Source organism: Puma concolor, chromosome E4 (assembly GCF_028749965.1).
Source record: "Puma concolor isolate L17-30 chromosome E4, mPumCon1.1.hap2, whole genome shotgun sequence".
NCBI lineage: Eukaryota > Metazoa > Chordata > Mammalia > Carnivora > Felidae > Puma > Puma concolor.
The window spans coordinates 15,755,881-15,775,516 of record NC_141683.1 but is presented as its reverse complement, the minus strand read 5'-3'; the positions used below and the strand labels follow the sequence as shown (position 1 = coordinate 15,775,516).

At 33.5% G+C, this 19,636-nt stretch overlaps 1 protein-coding gene across 3 annotated transcripts in view; it reads right to left on the bottom strand.

The window, feature by feature from the left end:
• The window catches only part of USH2A (usherin), a 734,839-nt gene that overhangs the window by 627,993 nt on the left and 87,210 nt on the right, over positions 1 to 19,636 (bottom strand). For all 3 annotated transcript variants that reach the window (XM_025927811.2, XM_086694483.1, XM_086694484.1), the window contains exons 8-9: positions 19,021 to 19,242; positions 17,790 to 17,883 (exon numbers count right to left, since the gene is read on the bottom strand). In XM_025927811.2, the coding sequence (XP_025783596.2) occupies positions 17,790 to 17,883; positions 19,021 to 19,242 (316 nt within the window). The remainder of the gene's footprint in view (positions 1 to 17,789; positions 17,884 to 19,020; positions 19,243 to 19,636) is intronic.

Sequence of the window (19,636 nt, the reverse complement as noted above, 5' to 3'; positions counted from 1 at the left end):
TTTGCTCACCCGATGTTGGTGTTTTTATTATTCAAGTTATGCTTTCTTGAATAAAGGTGGTGGAAGTGATGATACGGAATCCGTGGTCCTGTCATCCTGATTATAGATGCAGTTTGTCTTTTACAAAGCAACTGCCGGCTGTTTGAGTTTGGGATGTTGCCTACATGAGTTTGTGGAGCAAATCCAGCCAAAGCATTCTTTTGGTATTTTTATGAAGACCACATTTCTGTTTTTCGACTGTGATCTAAAAAATAAATCTCATTTAAGAATTTATTTTTACCATTAACCTAAAAAAGACATTATCAAAAAGGCTTGTATATAAGACTACACTAAATACTACAATAATGCTTCAAAGACACAGTCCTGGCTTTTTTAATGTTTAAAATCAAAGAAAAATTTGCCACTGACCTAATGGAGTGGCTTGAGTACTACCAAGTAGCTGTTGTTCAAAATGTCTAGCCTTCCCTTTGTGGACAATAAAAAACTTGCAGAAATATTAGTAACATCTTATCTCTACCTAAAGAAAACAAGCATAGATATCATTTTCAACTCTCAAGTTGAATTTTTTTTAAATATATTACAGTACCAGGGTGACACGGGTTTGTAGAAGCAGAAACTAGTCCTAGGAAGGAGGTGCCGGGACATTCCATTGAACCCAACAATTCCAGTGGGAGTTCAGAAAAGTGCATTTTTAAAACTAGTGGTAAAGATTTTTTTAATTGTGAAGAAAAGGAAACAATGCCCAAAAGAGAATGCTTTGAAAATATCATATCTTGCCAAAGGAATATAATGAGTAATTATTTTATAGTGCTTTCACTTTTAAGTTTTGAATTGTCATTGATACTTACAAGACATGGAAATTCATAGCAAGAGGGAGGTAAAATGCAGAAATATATCCTTTGTATGTGTTCTCAAGATATAGTAAACGTATAGAATTTTGGTCTCTAGACAACATAGAATATTTTGAGAAAATAAAGTCTTAAAGGTACAGACATCACCTGGTCCAAATTGGTATGAAATATAAGCAAAAGTCTATTATTCACTTTTTTGTTGGGTCCATAGAAGACATTTTTCTGTGTACTTGGAGTTCTGTACAATATAGTATTTAATATAAATAAAAACATGAAACTTAAAAAATTATAAATATAAATGTAGAAAAGTATTCATAATATAGTTTGAACTTAAAAATGATGTTAAGGATAACATGGAGAGTCTAATGCTATTTTCTAGATAGAGTTAGATTCATCTGCAGACATGGATATAGAGCTACAACTTTAAGCAGATAGAAATGGATAATACAGATTTACAATAACAATAACAAAAGATCTGAAAGGATATAAACTAAGAGCATTTGCTGAGGTTATCTATGGACGGTAGAGTTATAGAAGGCTTTTACTTTTTATAAGTTTATTTTTTCCGCAGGATGCATTTATTACTAATGTATTAAAAATTGAGGGCAAATAAAATGCAACTCCTTGGATACTTACAAGAAAATTACACATAATTTGCATGTAACACTTCACTAAGAGAAGCTAAGAAAATTAAAATGTTCCAGTTTTAAATTATACACAGATCAGTAAGATACTACAGAGGAAATGATTATTTTTTCGTCAATGTAGGCTGAGTTTATGAATTACCAGAAAACAGAGTATGAAGTTTTTAAAGATATAAATGTTTCCGAACAATGAGATTAATAAGGATTTTGAGAGATGACAGTCAAATTTTCTGTTGTAAAATTTGATTTAAAAGAACTAAACGACACACTGACATATTGGCATTTGATCTTAAGGACAATGCTGTGTTACTATCATTTTGTGTGGTTCACAAAGACAGATTAAAGACAAGAAATACTTTGTAGTCTATCCTTTGATTATTAAATTTCATGCAATGTAAATTTTTAGTTTCATAATTGCGTCTCTTTACAACTTCTTCCAGATAATTCTGAGAACCATGGCAAAATAGAAGAAACATGAGTAACTTTTGAGTAAATTATGAGCATTATGAGTAAATTTTTGATCTCATAATTTTCTTCTATCTTTTCTATCAATGACATTTAAATTTTTATTTAAAATTTAGAAACATTTGCGTACATTTTATGCAGTTTCTGAACCAGACGGTTTTCTACTTAATGTTTTTCCAATCTCCAGTTAATCATTTGTCACTTTAAATGATGTGTTTCTTCTATGACAACTGGATTCCCCCTGATATGTCCCTGGATGCTCAAATTATAAAATTAGACAATGGCTTTATCAGGGTTGAGGAACTTTATCATTGATTCATTTAACTGCTTTCATTTTGATAGCTTCTTAAGGGCTACTAATCAACTCCATGAAGTTGGAACCAAACACTTTGACATATTCAGGTACGATTGACATAGAACAATCAGTGAATCTAGAAGACACTAATGAAATCTATTTTATTGTATTATATTCTAACAATACACAATGATATTTCTCTGAGACCATTAAATGGAATAGTATTCTCTTGTTACCATTACAGACTAGCAAAGACAATCTCTCAAAGATAATCTACAGGTCCAACAGCATTTTACCAACTCCCTCCCATCAGTCTCATTTTTGATCCATTAATTATGAATACTTTCAAATTTACAGAAAAAATATGAACTGCATATAGGAAAACTTAAAGAAGTGAGACTTTAGCAGCACATCATTTATTCAGTCACCTATGCAACAATCTTTAATCACCATTATGTATCTTTGAAGGAAGAAGAAAATATCTTCTTAGCCAAAGGTACATAAAGTTCCTAGGAAGGTTGGGGGTGGTGCTGATCTTCCTGAAAGTTACTCATAGAAGAGCTCAAAAGACCTAACAGACTCAATGCCCTTTGAAACCTCAAGTTCAGAAAAATGACCATGAGTCATCAAAGGAACAACTTGTCTTTAACATTCACAGATTAAGAAAACAGAGAACAACCTGCTTTTGAATTATTTCAAAAATAGATTGAATCATTTCTTAAATGTTCATTTTAATTTTTTTCAATATACAAAATTCAATTATATTTCCTTTTTTTGACATTGCCAATTTTTTAAATTTATTTTTTTATTGTTTTTAATTTTTATGTGTTGTTTTTATTTAAATCCCAGTTAGTTAACATATAGTGTGATAATGGTTTCAGGAGTAGAATTTAGTAATTTATCACTTACATATAATACCCAGTGTTTGTCCCAACAAGTGCCCTCCTTAATGCCCATCACCCATTTAGCCCATCCCCCACCCACCTCCCCTCCAGCAGCCCTGTTTGTTCTCTGTATTTAAGTGTCACTTGTGATTTGCCTCCCTCTCTGTTTTTATCTTATTTTTCCTTCCCTTCCCCTATGTTCATCTGTTTTGTTTCTTAAATTCTACATATGAATGAAGTCACATCTGGAGGTGCACCTGGCTTGCTCACTCAGAAGAACTTGCAACTTTCAATTTCTGGATCATGAATTTGAGCCCCAGGCTGGGTCTAGGGGTTATTTAAATAAAAAACTTAAAAAAAATTGTAATTAAAAATAAAAAGTCACATCTGGAAAATCTGTAAGAAGTCGTTACTTCCCCAGTAATGGTAAATGATGAAATAATCCTTTATTTTTCCTTAAGTCTAGGACATACCATACAGGTTAAAATTTAGGGGCACAAAGGACAATTATAGGTGCTGCCTTATTTTATTAAGCATTTATAGAGAAAATAGCATGTTGTCCATACGTCTGAAATCACTGCAATTATCATGAACTATTTGAATAGTCAATTTATCTGTTGTCCTTTGTAGACAACTATTAGATCTTCTTGATCTAATCAATCACAGCATAGTACCTGAAACATTGTAATTCCTCAATAAAGGTTATTGAGTAAGGGAAAGAAATGTATAAATGAATGAATAAACCAGTGAACGGATGATACAACACGAGCTCATTTCTATTAGTGAATTCACTTCCTTCATTCCTAGTTCTAGCAAAAAAAAAAAAAAAAAGTGAAAGAAAATTGTCTCCTTTTCTACTCTCAACAGAGAAATGCCCACAAATGTCTTTATCTAGACAACACTTTCATGCAATAAGAATAGCGAATATGTTATGGCATCAGTCCTAAATGCTTCTTTCCAATGCCTTTCTTTCCAATAATCTATGAAGTAAGAGTTGCTATTACCTCCATTTTACAGGTAAGAAAACTGAAGAATAGGAAAGAAATAATAATTTTCTAAAGTCACTCCCTGGAATGACAATTAGTATAAACTAGAAAGTAAAAATTTGTGAGGATGGCAATGCTTGCTGTGTTTTGTTCATTACAATATTCCCAGTGCCTAGAAGCCCTCACACATAGTAGGCACTCAATTTACATATATATAATATGTATTATATATAAAAGTATACACATAGGTACATATAACTATGTATACATCATATATACATATACATATATATACATATATATTCATATATACGTATACACACACACACACACAAACACAGCATATCTATATCATATTCTCCTTCATTCTCCATTAGAACTCTCTCTCCTAATCACCATGCTATGCTGGCGCCAGGGACAGAAAATGATCTCAGGGAGAGAGGTGCTGAGTGGATCCACTTGGCTAGCTGTTCATACGTCCCTCTGCTCAGTCTAAAGTGGAAGGCAGAGCCCTGGAAATCCAAAGTTGGAGTCTCTCCCCACTGGCTGGAAAATTCAGAGGTATGTAGGCAGCCCCTGCCTGTGTGGGAAGGGGAGGAAGGCATTCTGTTCCAAAGTGAGAGATTATAAAATGCTCACTTTTTAAGAAGTCAGTATGGTACTAACTGAGCTAAAAGAGGCAATTTGTTCAACTACTCCCAAATGGCCTAAATGAATTAGAGATCTTCTGAAAGTCTGTAAATTGCTCCTTTCTCATCAGATTAGTGTGTTGGAAATTTTAAGAGCCTAAATCTCTAATAATAATAATTGTTCTCCAGCTCTGTTCAGAGCTTCCTCTTTTCTTTCAATGTAGCAGTTCAATTGTATTCGAATGATGTTGTTTCAGTAGAATTTCTTGTGTCTACTAGAGAAATCAGCTTTACAAACATAAAAACTTCAGTGTAGTCACATAACTACTTGTTCCAATAGAAGTTTCCCTTTGTAGACCTAGTGCTCCAACCACAGACGTATGATTAGACAAACATGCGAACTTCTATCAGTGATAGGTTGGGTGCAATGGGGGATGATAGCACAGATGAAATATCCAACTATAGAGAGAATCCGGACAGAAAGTGACTCAGTGCTTTGCATATAGTAGGTGATCAATAGATGTTTGAGGAATGCATGAATGAATGATCTAATGGACTGTTTACATTTGTGACATGTTACAGGACTATACCTTAGTTTATCTAGTATTTATTGGAATGGTAACACTAAAGGTTTAAAGGTAAATGCAGTAGTTTCCTGCAGATTTTTACCTATAGATTATTATGTAATCTCAATTAGCAAACCCTAAATGATTACCAGGCCTTGCCATAGAGAAGGCTTAAATGTTCATGTATTTATCCTTGAATTCTTTCTTCAGTAATTATCTTTCCCCTGGTTAGAAATTCTCATATAATTAAAGTGTTCACAGAAAATACATACTTAGGTGCTCTCTAGATGCTGAAAGTAACAGCATAAATTAAATAACTACTGATACTATTGGATAATACTGATGAGACAGTTGTGGTAATATAATAATCATGAACACTTAAAATACATAGCCTAACAAATCAACCATTAATATGTGTTGACTACTTTTAGAAACTTTCTAATTTATGAAATGCCTTGTCTGTATGTCTATAGGTAAGGTTCAATGGAAGATTGGAAACTCATCCAATAAAACAAATTTTGATAACACATGAAACAAAATCCACATTTGCAAAAATAGAGACTGTAGACAGAATTATATGGACAACTGCTTCAGTTCTACACATTGTCCATATATAAATATAACTGATAGTTTATATACTTGTAAGGAGGAAACTTTTCACTCTGGCTTGGGAATGCAAACCATCTAACAATGTCTAGTTGTTGAATGAGATCCATTTGCATGACAGGCATTGGAGTCAGATTGCTTTTGAATACTGGTCATTGTTTCATATTTGATTTGTTCTCTGGCTTGCCTGCCCTTCGTATTGCCTCTTTAACTGTGGGAATTGTTCAGGGCACTAAATAGAAAAGACATATATGAGATACACAAGGTTCTCCCAAGGTCCAGAAGAAGGACACTGAGGTTTCTTCAAATTTGTAGGTTGTAACCAAGTCAATTCTCCTTTATAGCAACTATAATAATTTACCTCTACTGATACGCCAGAAAATGTGGCCTGGAATAGAGAACACATTTGTATAGGATAATCTACACTATTTTATAAAGGAAGCCAATGAAGATAAAATGGATACATCATATTAAAATCTCTTCAAAAATAGGTTCATATTTTAAGCAGCAAAATCCATTATGTCTTCTCATTTTTAGGGTTCCTCTACACTTAGTGAGTGGACACCAAAATGTATTTGAGTTCCTATTTGGAAAGAAAGCCATTTTATATTGGAAATTTTATCTCATCTTAGACTTCAGTACTAGATTAGTAAATTTTCAAAATCCTTTCATTAGTATAGCTACATTGAATTTTTTTAAGATTTAAAATGTCAATGAGATTTATATTATCTGTTAATTATAAATTGTCAGTCTGAATAATTTGTTTGCACTAAAGTCATCTCTATTTATTATAGTAATTAGTGTGTACCAGAAAACCTTTTTTTAAATTTCACAAATGAAAGTCCTTCAATATTTTCAAATACGTGGATCTTTAATCAAGATGTTATAGTGGTACTGTAGCATAATGCTCTACACATAGAAGGCATTTAATAAATATTTGGTGAATGAAGCTAGCAAATGATCAGTCAACACATTAGAACTATAAAAGTACACAATAATCATGAATTTTGTAACAGTTACCCCATCCTGAAGAGTCACCTCCACTGTTTTTAGCAGTATCATGAATACTTAACGTAGATGATATGTACCTGATAGATTAATAAATCATATCATTTTAGGAAAATTATATTAAAATATTTAGGACTGCAAAATTTATAAATAAAAAAGCAAACAAGCATGTTCTTTTATTCACTACCTGACTTAAAAAACAAAACACTGCAATATACATTCTACTCCATCAGTGACACATGAACTTAGCAATATCCGTTCACAAGCTTTTCTTCATATTTACACTTGATATATTACTTATTAACAGTATTGTTGTGCATGTTTTTAAATATTACATAAATGGTATATTGTGTATATTATTCTATAAGCTTTTTGTATTCTGTTGTCTGAGAGTCTAGTTGTGTTGATGTAATAGCTATATTCCTTTATATGAATTGAACTGTAGTAAGTATCCATTTAAATGTTTGCAAACTGTTTTCCCACACTGGTGACACATTCCCATCATTAATGGATGAATGAATCCCCAGTAATCTACACCTTTGCCAGCCAATGAAATTTTCAGATTTTTTGAATCTTTGCCAATCTCATGAATATAAAATGTTATCTCACAGTTATGATTACTGATAACCAGTAAAATTGCAGCTGTTTCCATGTGTATATTGGCCTTTTGAGTTGCCACTTCTTTTTTTTTTTTTTTTTTTAATTTTTTTTTTCAACGTTTATTTATTTTTGGGACAGAGAGAGACAGAGCATGAACGGGGGAGGGGCAGAGAGAGAGGGAGACACAGAATCGGAAACAGGCTCCAGGCTCTGAGCCATCAGCCCAGAGCCTGATGCGGGGCTCGAGCTCTCGGACCGCGAGATCGTGACCTGGCTGAAGTCGGACGCTCAACCAACTGCGCCACCCAGGCGCCCCTTGAGTTGCCACTTCTAACTGCTTACGCAAATTACTTGGTTCAATTTTCTTGGTCTGTTTCTTAATTGGTTTGATTTAAAAATTCCCTTTGTCTGTTATATGTGTTGTGTTGCTAATATAATCTGCTAATATGTAGCTTTTCCTTCTCTTTATTTTAAAAATGGTAGCTTTTGGTGATTAGAAGTTTCTAGTTATAATGTAGCCACATTTATTAGTTTCTTCCTCTATAGTTTTTCCTTCTTGTATTCAGAAGTTGTAAAGACATACTATATTTTCTGTGGAAAATTATTTTTAAATTGTCTCTTGTTTTTTATTCTTGGGTATATAAAAATAATTATTTTCATGTTTCTATTCTATATCTAGCCACTTTGCTGAATTCCCCTCAATATTTAATAATTTGTGGAATTTTTTTGCATTTTCTGGCTCAATGATCTTGTCTTCAGATATTGGCAGCTCAGTTCTTTTAAGTGTTGTTTGTTTTTTTTTCTTATCACACTGAGCTGGCTAGATCCTCCAATAAAATGTGGAATAATAGACATCCTTGTCTTATTCCTGGTTTTAAAGGGAATGCTTCAATAGATTTACATTTATATGCACTGTTAATATTAGGAACTGGAAGGTATTATGCTAAGTGAAATAAGTCAGAGAAAGACAGATACAATATGTTTTCGCTCATATGTGGATCTTGAGAAACTTAACAGAAGACCATGGGGGAGGGGAAGGGGGGAAAAAGTTACAGAGTGGGAGGGAGGCAAACCATAAGAGACTCTTGGATACTGAGAACAAACTGAGGGATGACGGGGGGTGGGGGGGGGGAGTGGGGAAAGTGGGTGATGGGCATTGAGGAGGGCACTTGTTGGGATGAGCACTGGGTGTTGTATGGAAACCAATTTGACAATAAATTATATTATTATTATTATTATTATTATTATTAAACAAAAAAAATAAATAAATCTCAGAAAAAAAAGAAAACTATACTTGTTTCTCTATCAGGTTAAGAGTACTTAAAGCACTTATCTAGAAAGGTGTTAATTTCATTAAGTGCTTTTTTCCAAGCCTACTGATTTTATGTTTTTGCTTTCTTCAATTAATGTGATGAAATACATTAATAGTTTTATTAATATTAAATTCCACTCTCATTCCTGGGAGAAACCCAATTTAGCTACTATATATTATTGTAGATTTGATTCATCATTTAAAAATTTTTGGCTTTGTTTATAAGAGAGTGATCTTAAGTTTTCTTTTTGTACTCTCCTTATTTGATCTTACATCCTGGCCTCCACAATTCATTTTACCAACACAGTTCAAAATAAGTTAAAAGCCTAGTATACTATGTATTTAACTTGTTTATTTTACTTCTTTGGTTTCCCCCACCCACACCACCAATTCATAAGAGAATATAAATTCTTCAAGAGTAGGAATAATTGCGTTTTGCCCAGAGATGTAAACCTACTGCATCCAAATAAGTACTCAATAAAATTTTCCTGGATTAATAAAAGGCTCATAATTTCAGTTGGAGGTTTTTTCCATCTATTTCTACTTAACTCATTGGGATAAAAGTGAAATGACTGTATGCATTCATTTACTTATAAATAGTTAATGCTTACAGTGTGTTGTGATTACAAATTCTTTATAATTTGTTGCAACTATCATATTGATTAGTACATGATCAATGTTCATAAATTTTCCAAGTGATCTTGACAAGAATGTACATTTTTTCATTGTTGAATACAGGAATCTATTAGTTTAAGCTTCACATTAGTTCAATTCTCAATTATTTAGGATTTTAATTTTTGACTGCCTGATTAATTACTTAAATGAGATGTATTAAATTCTTCTACATTGATGTTGGATTTGTCAATTTCTCTTTCCAGTTCTGTCAAATTTTGCTTTATACTTTTGAATCTATGCTATAAGATGCATGTAAGTCTAGAATTCTATCATTTACCATTATATAGTAAAGCACCTTATCTCTAATAAAAGTTTTTACTTACAGTCTATTTTACCTAATATTATATAGCTTAAGCCATTTTTAAAATTTTTAAACTTTGTATGTGCTCGTGTTTTAGGTATATGTCTCACTACCTCAACACCAGGGCCATGCTGAGCCTTGTTGGAGCCTGAGACCAAAAGAAAAATATGTACTCCTATATACATTTATAAAATATCCTCTTATAGTAGGAACCAAGTAGAAGACATTAACAAACACTCTATAATCAAAAACATAGCTATGTATAAGCTTTCATCTTACCCAATCTGTTTTTAAACCATTGTCAACCTTTGTATGAGGCAGACACAGGAGAGCCTTATAGAACTGCTAGGCAGGGATTGTGGCTGACTGGAGTAACAGCTCTCATTGCTAAGTAACTCGGAGTTATAAAACATACAACAGCTTATTTTTACTTAAAATGTTTACATATTGTTCCTTACAGATTTTAGTATTATTTTGCCTTTATTAAACATTACACTAAAATATTATTTATCTTGATTAATAAGTTTTCTGGTGCCTTCTTAAAATTTGTGCCTGAGGTACTCCCTCAGGTTACTGCAGGCTCTGCTCAGACAATGGCGGTATACTATATTTTGATGTGTGTGACAATTATTTAAAATTTTTTTTACATTTATTTATTTTTGAGAGACAGAGAGAGACAGAGAACAAGTGGGGGAGGGGCAGAGATAGAAAGAGACATAGAATCTGAAGCAGGCTCCAGGCTCCGAGCTGTCAGCACAGAGCCCGACACGGGCTCAAACCCACGACCGTGAGATCATGACCTGAGCCAAAGCCAGACGCCCAACTGACTGAGCCACCCAGATGCCCCATGTGTGACAATTCTTAATTCTAACTGACAAGTGTAACACATTTACATTTGTTATATTTATTGCTATATTTTCTATATCTCTTACTTTTTTATTTCCCTCTTCTTTTTTCCCTTATGTCAGAATAAGAAAGATGTTTCCTTTTTATTCTCTGTAGTTTGGGAAGTTACATACTACATTTATTCTCTTTTGCTGTGTTATTCTTAAATAAAAATCCTGCTTAAGTTAAAATTTGAATATTCCACTCTCTTCAAGAATAATTCAGGGACCTTTGATCTCTTAAATGCAATCATCACTTCTGTCTTAAAAGCTACTTTTTCAATAGACTATAATTTTTGAAGCATTTTCTAGTTGACAGAAAAATTGAGAGACAGATACAGAGTTCCCATATACCTCCCACCCCCACCTATTCACAGAATTCTCAACTTTCAACATTTGGAACCGGAGTTGTATGTTGTCATAAACTGATAAACCTAAATTGACACATCATTATTATGTGGACACATAAACAGTCCACAGTTTAATGTTTACTATATTTATGTGGCTGTATTTCTATTTCATCCCACTGATCTATTTCTTTATTTTTTCCAAGACCACATTGTTTTAATTACTGTAACTTTCAGGATATGTCTTGAAGTCAGGTAGTGTCAGTAGTCTGACTTTGTTCTAGTCTTTCAATACTGTCTTGGCTATTCTGTGTCTTGTGGCCCTCACACAAACTTGAGAAATGGTTTGTTGATATCCACAAAATAAATTTCTGAGATTCTAATTGGGATTACTTTGAATCTATAGATAAAGGTAGGAAGAACAGACATCTTGACAATACTGAATCTTCCTGTCTATGAACATGGAATAACTAGTGCAAGTGTTTTTCGAAGATTAATAATATCACCATGTGCCAGAGAGGAAATGAAATTCTAGGCCTTGATTCACTAAATATACATCTAATATAGATTCTATAATACAAACTGTTTGCTACTTAGAAAAATTGATTCATTAGTATTTACAAGATAGATTATATAATGAAATGCATTTAAAGTAAAATCCTTGTGTGAGCAAACAGAAGACATTACTGGGAAAGCTTGATGTGTAATAAAAATATGACTCAAGCTAGTCATGATGACTCATACTTTTGGACTTGTGTGCTCTAAAGGAACACACTTTCTAAAATAACAGGAAATATTCATTTACATAATAAGCATTGTAGAGTGTGATGTTGGCACCATTCAAATTATTGAATGGTAGGAAGGCCTATTATATTAAATGTTTTAAGCTGGCTCTGCTATTTATAATACTAACAAAAATGCATACTGATAGCTTGATTGTAGTTAATTCATAAAAGCCATGATTAATGCTATAAAAGGGTCACAAATCAGAGCCAAAGAATAAGAGAAGTATTCATGGTTACTAATAAATTGCTCTGTGAACGCTTGGCCACCCTTGCAGGTAATGATGTCACAGAATGATGAAAGAATAGCTAAGTAGCCAACAAAATGCCAGTCCTTGGCAAAGGCACTGATTATTACATCACTCTTAGCCAAGAGCCCCTGAAACATGAACATAACTATTAAAAGAAAATGAAAAATCATTAGGACGCAAGTATCAACTGATAACACATCTCTTAAAGCTAGAATTTATCAACATTTGAATTTTTAGAACAGGTATAGAGAAGAGAATGAGTAATGGGTGTATTGTAACTATGCGACCATGTTAGTTGACATGTAGTAGAACTACCTAAGCTTCCAATTCCTAGGTTGTATTCTGCATCTAAGAACTTGACACATACTTTTGGAAAGTTACAATGGAATTCTTGAGCAGGTGGACCAGAGATATATTATTGCAATAAAGCTAATAGCACAAGTAGTTAGGAAATTATTTTTAAAAAAAAAAAGGTAAGAGAAGTAGGGAGTGGAATCAGAAACCTATGCACCAAAATAATACATGGTTGAATAATTCCATGATTTGAAATTTTAGAAGAGGCAAAGCTAATTTGTAGTGACAGGAGGCAGGTTGGTAGTTTCCTGGGACTGAAGGTTGGGGAGGAGGCATGGACTATAGAGGGGCACAAAGAGTATTTGGAGAGAAAAACATCCCATATCTTGAATATGGCAGTGATCACACAAGCGTTGCTAAAACTCATCAATCTATACGTTTTTAAATGGGTACATTTTATTGTATGCAAAACATACTTCAGGAAAGTTGCTTAAAAAGAAAAATCACTAGTTTTGCAAGATATTATCATGGTTCAAATTGAGTAAAGGATACAAGGAATCTATTTAATTTAATACAATCAATTATTTAATTGTACATGAATTCACAATTAAAATGAAAAAATTCACTTAAATTTTAAAATACATGTACAAGTAAGTGATTGTTATCCAAAAATTAATTATTTAAAAAGCATAAATGTGTTTCTTATCAAATGATTCATTCAGGGTTAAACGCAGTGTAATCCTGAATTCTGCTTTGAAATATTCAACTCTGCTTGTAAATTACTGAATGGTATATAGTCTTTTGAGATTTCTTTTGCTCTAGATTAGCCCTTAAGTGTAACAAGTAAATGATTCATTGTTTCAGTCATTTCTAGAGAAGAAATGTCACAAATATTCTAAAATTATTCTCTATTAATGAATACACAATGATCATTTATGGTAAGCACTACATATTAAAGTCAAAACCTTACAACTGCCAATACAATATCAAAACCTGTCAGAGTTCCTATGTAGTAGCAATGAGGAGAATCACTGAGCCTCCCCACCAAGGTAGATGTTTTAGGTATCACAAAATACAATGAAAATTTAAGAAAAAGTAAGTGTGGCTTGAGTTTATCTTAAGATCAGCAGGGCTTTTGGTAATACTTTGTCTTGAGGTTTTGTTTGTTTGTTTGTGTGTTTTAGTAACTTATAATTTTATGAGTGGACAAAAGAAATGAGATTTACCAATGGAGTTATGAATTAGTTGGTCTTGCTATTCCCAGAATAATTAAACACATATTCTAGCTACTACTGTAAGTCTTAATCTATTAAGTGGGTCAGATATTAACATAAGTGAGATCACCCAGATATAAGGCTATGGATAGTAGAGAATATGGTTGAAACCAAATAGTGTTACGGCTCCAAAGAGGGTAATTGTTACCCTGAGTTATAGTTGTTGCCATGGGTAAATGTAGACGTAGTGTTGGATTATTTTCCGATTAAGAGAATCCAGAGATGAGGGAGGAGGAGGAGAAGAAGGGAAAATTCTTGTTGGAAGTTAAATAACAAATTATTTAAACACTGTTCCCACCTGTGGACCACCTGTTTGTGAAATCAACTTCATAAACAACTAAAGAATGCTTTATATAGAAAATTCTCTGGAATGGCTATGTGTAAGAACTTGCTTCTGAATTCACCATTCTACTCCTTTCTCCTGACTTCATTCATTTTCACTTCCGCTAAAAACACTTTCTTATAGGACTGCCAATTGCCAAGAATTGGCATATTCTCAAGGCTTACGTTTTCATCTGTTTGCCAAATGGCTGTAATATAATTCACAAAAGCCCTGTTTATTGAGTAATATTATTAATGGTTAGCATAATACTGTGAAATTGAAGGCATTCTTTTTGGATTATGTCCAGATCTTTAAAAAAGAACATTGGTTCCAATAGGATATGGATGGCTTACATTAAAACTTATTATTTTGAAAAGTAGAACAAGGTGAAAAGCACTTGAATAAGAATCTTTTCAAATTATTTCAGATATGTAAGTCCCACATGTATTAAAATATTTTGATAACAAAAAGAGAATGTCATACTCATGAATGCTTTATAAAATCATTTCTCATTTTCAACACATTATTGAAAATATCATAGCACTGAGAAATCATTCAACTTACCAGTCTATTGACTTTTTCCCTTCAGCTACATTTGCCAAACTTTCCTAAGTGAATGATTTGTTGCTTTTTTGTTTATGGCTATATAATTATCAAAATATGTCAAGGAAGAAAATAACAGAAAAGTCAACATTTTACGTTTGTTTCTAAAGGAAACTAAATGTCTAAATAAGAAGCAGTAAAATGTATTCTCAACCTAAATTATAGTTAATTATTTTGCTAGTTCATAATCCAACAGTCACCACCTGAGACCAAGTCTGAAAATCCCAACTAGACTTCTGAAACCAATCATGAGCCTTGATTCATTTAATGGCTCTATTTTTAAGGGGAAGCATGAAATCATCCAAGAATCATAAAATATCAATCACTCAACTGTGAGCAATTAAAGAGAGAGGAAGGTGGAAACATAGGATATCAAAAGGAAAAGGAGATGGGGTGGGGGTTGAGGAGAGAACTAACTAGTCAAAATAAAGCAAAAGAAGCTTAGAAAACAACATATGTGAAAGCATTGCCCAGTCCTTAGTTTGAATGTACTGCATATATTCAGATCAAAGTGCCTTACAAAATTCAGCCCAGAGAGTTTTTTAACTGGGTTAGTGGTGAGTTTGGGGAAGTGGGGTGAGGTCAATAAAAGAAATCACTGATTGCAAGGGAAGTGTCATTTTAAAGGGTCAAATGGAGAAGACACTAAGAAAATTAGAATAAATGTCACTTTAACTCTAAAATCAAGAAAAAATCAAACTGGCAAAAACTTAAAATATACAATTATGGCTGAATAAAGAGTGAATCAATCAAGTTCATCCAATTAATTTCCTTTCTGGGACAATATGATAAGCTGCACAATCAAACATAGTAAAATCAATGTTTCTTAAAAAGATTTTTTTCTCATGATATACTAATCAAACCAAATTCAAAGCCTCTGGATGTTAGAAATCCAAAATATGTAAAAGATTCCTTCTTTCGAAGCAATTATCAACCAGTGGTGAGGGCTAACGTATAAATTAACAGTTCAATATAAAGCAATGATCTGGAGAATAAGTTCAAAGGAACATCTGAATCAGAAGATGAAAGTTTTGGCTTGAGCACATAGAAAGAAAGAATACTTAACCCAATCAAAGACTGAGTTGAAACTCAGGGCCAGGACTACATTCTAAATGTGCTAGAGGAAGTCTGCATTGTAGGTAATATGCTTGCCACTGAACTATATGCATTAATGTTGTCTCTGGAAACAAATTAGATCAGATTAAGAATCTCAGAAGACAGAAATGGAGTTCACCAAAACCTTGACAGGTGCTTCTTAAAAAACAAGATGTTCCAGGGCTCTGAGTGACTCAGTCAGTTAAGCATCTGACTTCGACTCAGGCCATAATCTTGCGTTTCGTGAGTTCGAGCCCCACATCGGGCTCTGTGCTGACAGCTCAGAGCCTGGAGCCTGCTTCAGATTGTGTTTCCCTCTCTTTCTGCCCCTCAGCTCCCCTCCCCTCCCCTCCCCTCCCCTCCCCTCCCCTCCCCTCCCCTTCTCTTCTCTCTATTGAAAATAAGTAAACATTTAAAAAATTTAAAAAGAATAAAAAACAAGATATTACATGATATCCTCAAAGGACAGAGAGAAGTAAAGTGACTAATTAAAAACATGTACAGGGCAAGGTTTAGAACACAAGTCAAGTAGGAATCTATGAGACAGTGTACATTGTGAGGTTAATAAAAGAAATCACTGATTGCAAGGAAAGAGAAATGTGTATTTTAAAGAATCAAAACAAGAGGACACTAGAAAAAATATAATAAATGTCACTTAAATTTAAAATCAAGAATCAATCCAGTTGGGAAAAATTAAACACAATTATGGCTGAACTTATAAAGTTTAGAAATATTATCTTAATCTTTATTTTAATAGATTTACAATTATTTTTACATTTAGGTCTTTAAGTCACCTGGACTTCTGTACATGCCATGAGGTAGGGCTTTAACTTTTTTTTTTTTTTTTTCCAAATTAACACCAATTGCCTTAAACATCACTTAGGAGGCTCTGTCCTGTTTATTTTTCATTACTGGTATGATTGTTTGTGCTGTTGTACCTGCTTTCATATCAGCTGCTATTGATGCTGAATGTCTCTATTAACAAAAACATCTCAATTTCATTTCCATTTACCCATTTTTCCTGAAGATAGAGCTAAATATCTACTTCAACTATGAAACTTCCCTGGACCATCACAGACAATCTAAAGTAACATCATTCCTGAGTCCTTTTACTATAGATATTCAAATTAGTTACTTAAAATTACTGGTATCAGCAATGAATTCAACTTGACTGATACAAATACATAAAGATCTCTCTGCATCAGAAGATGCTTATGTTGCACAGACACCTTTGTATAAATACCTTTTAGATGCAGAACTCAGACCCTTATTTCCAGTGCCATGCTACCTAGACACCTTAAAAAGTGTTTTACAAAACATGATAATACTGATATAACGAAGACAGCAAAGTGAGGTTTAATCTTAGTTGTTATTTTACTGATTGAGTTTATTATATTTTATTTTATTTTTAATTTTTTTAATGTTTATTTATTTTTGAGACAGAGAGAGACAGAGCGTGAATGGGGGAGGGTCAGAGAGAGGGAGACACAGAATCTGAAACGGGCTCCAGGCTCTCAGCTGTCAGCACAGAGCCCGACGCGGGGCACGAACTCATGGACCGCAAGATCACGACCTGAGCCGAAGTCGGCCGCTTAACCGACTGCGCCACCCAGGCGCCCCTGATTGAGTTTATTTTAAAAAATAATACTTTCGGGGCGTCTGGGTGGCGCAGTCGGTTAAGCGTCCGACTTCAGCCAGGTCACGATCTCGCGGTCAGTGAGTTCGAGCCCCGCGTCGGGCTCTGGGCTGATGGCTCAGAGCCTGGAGCCTGTTTCCGATTCTGTGTCTCCCTCTCTCTCTGCCCCTCCCCCGTTCATGCTCTGTCTCTCTCCCAAAAATAAACAAACGTTGAAAAAAAAAAATAAATTAAAAAAAAATAATAATAATACTTTCATCTTTTCGATGACTTTTATTTTTCTCTACCAAAAATTTTCTGAAATAATTGACATTTCAGGCTCATATCAATTTATTTTTATTGACATCCAGAAAATAGACCAAAATTAAGTTAAAAAATTATTTTCACCATCCCCCACTTTTTTGTTTGTTTTGGTTGTGTTTTGTTTTTGTTTTTGTTTTTTTTTTTTGAGGTGTCCATGCATCAAACAGAGAACTCACATGAAGTCCTTGGGTGAAGCTTTCCAGAGAGCAGAGGCATCGATAGGGCTGGCTTGTTGTGTCACACTTATTGGCATGACCGTAGCACTGACATCTGTGAACAGGAACAACAGACATTTCTAAGTCAACTCCACTGTGAATATATTTAAGGGCCTGTGAATATATCCACTGTGTGGATCCAACAAGGAAGACAAGTATGTTAATCAACACAAAGATCAGTTTCTCTTCTATCATGTGGATGCTCATGAAAGTTTTGCATTAATCCTAACGTATGGGTGAAGTGCCATCAATATCCAAACCATATTGTTCTGAAAAGGTAATTTTCAAGCCTCCCTGGAAAAAGGGTCAGGGATTGTTTCTACCTATATCAGACATATGACAAACTTGTCAAGGGAAGGTATTTACTGAACCTATTCAAGTCATGGTGAAAAATATAAAGTTTAGAATAAACTGCAGAGTGAAATTAACAAATTTCAATCATTTGGGAGGTTTTTTTCACCAAAATTATATGGTGACTATTTAATAGTAGTATTATTTTCATTATGCTAGTACTAAACAAAGATAGTTTGGTATTCTGGTCTGTGTTTAAAGATGTACTTTACTTACACAGCATATCACTCTTCTAGCACAACTCCATGCTAAATATAGTCTACATAGGTGTCCTTTCCATACTAAAGAGTATGCCGCTCTCCAGCTACCCATACTTTGAAATACTACGAGCCATGTTCTCAAGTATGGTCAGATGTTTATAAATTATCTAGGGAATAGATTTTTTTCTCCTAGGAAAACAAATATTCTTCATAAAATTGTGAATTGTGAATTCAGGGAGGCCAAGCCCCATGCTTACAAACTAGCTGGGAGTAGAATTGTCCTTCAAAATCTAGCTCCTTCTCTTTGACTTCAAGAATATTTTAAAAATTACATTCCAGAACAAACCAAGTAAAATATTTAGTAAATCATTTCTAAGCCAGATTCAGGGCATCACACCTTCTAAACCCAACAGCTTTTGAAAATTGATTCTATAACAATGTGGTCTTACACATGGGAAAGAATTACATACAAACCTTTCTAAAAAAATCTTAGAGTAGGAAGCCATTTCAAAACATGAAGTTTGAAATCTGGTTTGCTCTACATCTTAATGTATTTTTAAGTAAGTATGACCCCAGCCTTGTTGAAAACAAAACTCATGATGAAAAGCACCCTGCAATCAAACCTCAGTAATGAACATTACCTCCCAGTGATGGTGATTTCATCAACTGCATAGTATCTGTGTCTGAGGCTGACAGGAGTCTCAGTTGTATAGTACTGTCCGTAAAAATGAAGTCTTATTTGTGTGGCTTTTACAAACTCTTGAAGAGATGGGGTGTTATAAAAGTTATTGTAGCCAGGACGATGATTTGGTCCAGGTGTTAGGATGCTAAATGTGACATTACCATGTGAATATGGAGTGACACTGTTGATGAAAAATATTTGAAGTCATGAAAAGCTATTCATAATTTTAATAAAACAGAATCATAACTTTGAGACAGTCTTACACAATACTCGTAACAACTTTAATTCTTCATTCTGGGAAAACAGACATATCTCACGTAATTTGTATGCAAACAATATAGGATCATCACAGAAAAAAACATAGTAAAACATTTCCTTGAGGACATAATAAAATTCTATTAATATAGATAACTTGCTAAACAATCTGAAAATCAGATTATAAAGCCCAAATGAGGCTGTAAACAAGAGATACTCCAAAGTCTTTTAAGAGAACTTTAAATGTAATTTAAAACTCAAGTTAGGGAGGAGTCTTAGAAGAATCTGCCTCAAGAAAGTTAGTGAGAGTTAGACTCACC